At 57.6% G+C, this 5,241-nt stretch overlaps 1 protein-coding gene across 1 annotated transcript in view; it reads right to left on the bottom strand.

Annotated features, from left to right (window-relative positions):
* Positions 1-2,420: 2,420 nt before the first annotated feature.
* SRM (spermidine synthase) overlaps positions 2,421-5,241 on the bottom strand; it is a 5,244-nt gene continuing 2,423 nt past the window's right edge. Inside the window, exons 3-7 of the mRNA XM_011996607.1 lie at positions 4,467-4,620; positions 3,851-3,934; positions 3,622-3,767; positions 2,794-2,916; positions 2,421-2,717 (exon numbers count right to left, since the gene is read on the bottom strand). Coding sequence (XP_011851997.1) covers positions 2,697-2,717; positions 2,794-2,916; positions 3,622-3,767; positions 3,851-3,934; positions 4,467-4,620 — 528 coding nt within the window. The 3' untranslated portion in view covers positions 2,421-2,696. The remainder of the gene's footprint in view (positions 2,718-2,793; positions 2,917-3,621; positions 3,768-3,850; positions 3,935-4,466; positions 4,621-5,241) is intronic.

Here is a 5,241-nt window from a genome sequence, read left to right as displayed (position 1 = left end):
GCGCTCATTGTTCATGGATTTGTAGAGCTTCATCTCCAGACTTCTCCTGATCCTTTCCTGGTGGTCACTGGGTGGGGTGAAAGTCCCAACCCTCCAGTCTTTAGGTCTTACCAACCCCACCCTGAAGCTCCCCGGGGCCTCTACCCTAAATCACTGCGTTAGCATAAACTCGGGAGTTATCTGACGGAGCATATAAGGAATGACAAGACACTCCTACCCATCAGGAATTTCCAAAGGTGTTAGGGGCTCCGTGGCAGGAAGTGGGGACAAACACCAAATTGATTTCTTTTTCTACTACAGAAGACAAACACCAAAATAATTAGCTCCAAGAGGGAAAGAGGCCGCGGGAGGAGGACTATGATTTTTCTTCTGACAAGCCACAGGGACCCGTGAATCCTTAAGCCGGGGGCCTGGCTCATTTTAGTAAATCAAATTTTGAAAAGTCTAGATAGGATTGATGTTATTCACCATGCCACACTGGGCCTGTTTGTGGCCCAAAAATTTCTGGGCCCAAAGATTCTGTGGCCCAAAGATTCTGGGGGACCCAGGTTGTGTCCTCATCAAGGCTGCTTGTTTCAGTAATTATCCTGGGCTGCATCACACTCACCTGGTCGTGGGGCTCAGGCTTGCCCCCATCCCTGGCACGTGCCCCTTCAAGGCGGGCAGGTGTGTGTACAGACTTGACTATAGGCTGGGGAGGCAGAGGATCCATGCTGCCAGCAACTTCATCTTCCTGCTGCTGCTTCTCAGATCTCCTGCTTCCCAGATGGCCCCGGCTGTTTCTGCAACCTGGTCCACCCTCCCTCCTCTCTCCTCGCCCTGATAGGTGGTCGTGATGGGCCAGTGCAGAGCGCTGGCACTGGTTGAGTGCTGCGTCGCACGTGCTTCTCACCAAAGCTTCCTAACGGACGCTGTGCTCCCCCTCTGACATGGGGGTAACAGGCAGAGGGTCTGCATGGCTGCAGGTCACAGAGCTAAGGGAAGCAGAGTTGAGATCTGGACCGAGGTCTGATTCCAGAGCCCTTGGGGAAAGGCCCTCATGCCTAGGGGGTCATGGGATCCTCCCTCTAAGGGGGCAGCATTCCTGCCTGGATCTTGGCCAGGGAGTAGATGTCAGAGAGACCATCCATGCCAGGACATTCAGAGTGCCTGGCCTGAGATGCAGGAGGCCCTGGGGTGAGCAGGGTGGAGTGGCCTCAGACGGTGGCTGCTGATTGGCTGTGTGTCCTTAGGCACATCACCTTGCCTGTCTGTGCAGCAGGAACAGTACCTTGCAGGCAGCTGGTTGTGAAGATTAAAGTGCCTGGTCCACCCAGCTGCAGCCTGGCCTGTTAAGCTCCGGAAATAGCCCCTGCCAACCCACCTGACCGCCAGCTGCTCCTCTCGGGCCTTCCCTGGGACTGTGAAGGCCCCGGGGCAGACGCCAGCTCCCCAGACTCATTTGAAAGGTCAGGGTGGCCTGGAGAAGTTAGCCTGAGGTCAGATCTGCTGATGGACCAAAGGTCTGAAGGTGCTCAGTCTGGTGAGCTCACAGAGGTGGGGAGTGGGGGGCGGGTGGAGCCTGGAGGGCTGTGACTGGCCTGAGGCCAGAGTTTATGGCGAAATTGAATCCCCCTTATTCTGATGTCCCGGAAAACATTCCCGGGTGAGTCAGGGCTCTGAGGTGGCTGCCTCAGCTGGGAGTGAGGCCTCCCACCCTGATTCATCCTGTGGCCCAGGCCCTGCCCAGGGTGGGGAAAGGGGTTGGTAACTCAGGCCCATGCCCATGCAAGGAGGGTTCTTTTTCTGTCCTCCTCCCACCACCGTTGCGTCCTGGAAGGCAGGAGTTCAGCACCTTGGAGAGGGGACAGCCCCTGTCCTCGCAGTCCCTGGTGCGGGCGCCCACATCTGCTTTCTCAATTTGTCCACACGGGAGGCAGGGCATGGTGGGAATTTGAACCCAAGCCTGAATACCTCGAGTGGGGTCAGGGCACAGTCACTGGGCCAGTGTTAAGCTCCTGATGTGCTTAAAAAGGCCCAAAAAACTAGCCCTGCTACCCCTTCCTATATTTGCCCTGGAGCACCTGGATGGGACCTGACTTACACCTGTGAGTGGCCTCAATTCTGAGGAGGTTCCCGGGCAGCCCCACCCTGACCTCACTCACCCCACTGCCTTGGGGAGCTGACACCAGTGGTCTTGTGAAGGGTTTGGTAAAGGGACAGCTACGTCAGCTTCCCAGGACAGTTCTGGGTCCCACATGATGACTGCGGTGACCCTCTGTGCCCCAGGTTATCCACGAGGGCCCACCTGCAGCCCCAGGCCTGCAGCAGACCCTTGGGGGTCAGACAGCAAGGCCCCTGCAGACCCTCACCCCAGAGGCGCCCAATGAATGTGGCCCTGCCTGGGCCCAGCCAAGGTCAGGAGACACAGAACTCCAATCTTTGCTATAAATACACGTGTTTGGTGAGTGAGGGGCAACAGAAGGCAGAGAGATGGCGCTGTACACAGCTGGTATAGGCTTGGAGGTGGAACGCCAGAGAGACAGACACACAGACAGTCCGCCTAGCAGGGCAGGCCGGGCAGCATTCTGGGGCTTGTAACACTTGGTTGGTGGGCGAGAGCCGGGAGGAGGTCTGGCCCAGGGCTGGAGGGGCCGAGGCACCCTGCAGGTTCCAAGGTCCGAGGTCCTGGGTGGCATCTGCGGTGGCACCTGGGCTCAGCTCACGTCATTCAGGGCCTGGAGGGACACGAGGCCAGTCAGGAGGGTGCTCTGGGTCCCTGGGTCCCCCCACCTGGCCCCACAGGCCACCCACCTTGCGGGCAAACTCGGGCAGCACGAAGGCGGCGCGGTGCACATCGGAGTTGTAGTACTTCAGCTGCATCTGTGCCACCTGCTGCTGCGTCAGCGGCTGCACCGGCTCCTGGAAGTTGGTGCTCTGGGGACCGGGCCAGGGCACATCGGGGGGGTACTTTTTTTTTTTTTTTGAGACGGAGTCTCGCTCTGTTGCCCTCGCTGGAGTGCAGTGGCGTCATCTCGGCTCACTGCAACCTCTGCCTCCCGGGTTCAAGTGATTCTCCTGCCTCAGCCTCAGGTACACGCCACCACACCCAGCTAATTTTTTTTTTTTTTTTTTTTTTGTATTTTGAGTAGAGATGGAGTTTCTCCATGTTGGTCAGGCTGGTCTTGAACTCCTGACCTCAAGCAATCTGCCCGCCTTGGTCTCCCAAAGTGCTAGGATTCCAGGCGTAAGACACTGCGCCCGGCCTGGGGACGGCTCTTTTTTTTTTTTTTTATTTTTTTTGAGATAGAGCCTTTCTCTGTCCCCCAGGCTGGAGTGCAGTGGTGTGATCCCGGCTCCCTGCAAGCTCCGCCTCCCGGGTTCATGCCATTCTCCTGCCTCAGCCTCCCCAGCAGCTGGGACAACAGGCAAATGCCGCCGTGTCCAGCTAATTTTTTTGTATTTTTAGTAGAGATGGGGTTTCACCGTGTTAGCCAGGATGGTCTCCATCTCCTGACCTCGAGATCCGCCCGCCTCGGCCTCCCAAAGCGCTGGGATTCCAGGCGTGGCCACCGCGCCCAGCAGGGGGAGGGCTCTTTATTTACTTCCCCCGACCCCCACCCCTGGGCACCCCCATCTCACCGGGTTCTTGCTGCACAGCATGAAGCCGATCTGGCCGCTGGGGTAGGTGGGGATGGTGCAGTAGGCGTAGGCCACCACGGGGAACAGGGACTGGCAGAACTGCCGCATCTCCTTGATAAGGTCCAGGTGTAGCCACTGGCACTCGCCTGGGGGCCCCGAAGCATCAGCATCTGGCAGGGCCTGCCCTGCCCCGCCCCACCCGCCCCACTGCTCCAGGCCTGTGGCTCACCCTGGCAGCAGAGGACACCATCTTCCTTGAGGGCCGTCTTCATAAGCTGGTAATAGGACTCCTTGAAGAGACTTTCGGCGGGGCCTGGGGAAGGATGGAGGGAGACACACTGAACACAGTCTGGCTGAGACCTCCAGGGCCACTCTTACCCCGCTACACAGACCCACACAGCTGCCAGGTGGCCAGAGCCAGGATCTGAACCCAGGTCTGTGGGTGACAGGCTCCACACCTGAGTCCCATTCTTGGGGGAGTGTCATTGGCACCACAGCAGAGGAACCTCTACCCCAGGCCTTGGTCCAAGACTAGAACCTGCCCCCACTCCAGTGCTGACCAGTCCAGAGCAGAGGGGAGGCTGAAGAGGACACAGAGGCCTCAGTGTCCCAATGCCAGATCCCCACTCTCCTTGGGGCCCAGCTTGTGAACTCAGGGCAGTGGCCTGGCTCCTGCCTACTGTCCTGAGCCATGTTTCAGAGGGCAGGTAACAACTGAGAAGGGAAAAGTACAGCTCTAGTTCAAGGGGCGGGAGGCTGCTCTATCTTCGACTCTGAAGGCCTGGGGGAGGCTGACCTCCAGACCCGCAGCTGTCAGAAAACCCTGGGGCCCATCCGCTGCTTACCCATAGGGTCTGAGGAGTCAGTGATGATCACATCGAAGGCATCCTGATTCTGTTTCATGAACTCAAAACCGTCACCCACATGTAGGGTCAGCTTCGAGCTAGAGTAGCCAATGGCCATGCCTGGCAGGAACTTCTTGGAGACTTGGATGACATCCTGGAGGGGATGGGAGGGACCAGACTGGGCCAAGGGGCTGGGGGACCTGGAGCCAGACACAGCCACGTGGGACTCTCCAAGTGCCTTACAGGCAAGTGGCCTTGGCCAAGCCCTTCCTTTTTTTTTTTTTGAGACAGGGTCTCACTCTGTGGCCTAGGCTGGAGTACAGTGGCATGGATCATGGCTCACTGCACCTTCGGCCTCCAGGGCTCAGGTGATCCTCCCACCTCAGCCTCCTGAGTAGCTGGGACTTCGAGTGTGTTCCATCATGCTCGGCTACTTTTTAAATTTTTGGTAGAGATGGAGTCTCCCTATGTTGCCTCGAACTCCTAGGCTCGAGGGATCCTCCCACCTCGGCCTCCGAAAAGCGCTAGGATTACAGTTGTGACCCTCCACAGCTGGCCCCTTTTAGGAACCTCAGTTTATAATGTGTAAAGCAGGAAAAACTCTGGTACCTCTCTTTCTCCTTGAGAGCCGGCTCTTCTTGCCTGTGGCTTGAGCTCCTCTCTCCCAACCCTACCCGCTCCTTCCAGACCAAATCACCCTGTCTGAGTGGCTTTCTTGTCCCTTCCTATTTATTTCTTTTCTTTTTTTTCTTTTTTGAGATGGAGTCTCGCTGTG

Source organism: Mandrillus leucophaeus, unplaced genomic scaffold, assembly GCF_000951045.1.
Source record: "Mandrillus leucophaeus isolate KB7577 unplaced genomic scaffold, Mleu.le_1.0 Scaffold52, whole genome shotgun sequence".
Classification (NCBI taxonomy): Eukaryota; Metazoa; Chordata; class Mammalia; order Primates; family Cercopithecidae; genus Mandrillus; species Mandrillus leucophaeus.
This window is presented reverse-complemented; position numbering and strand designations above follow the sequence as displayed.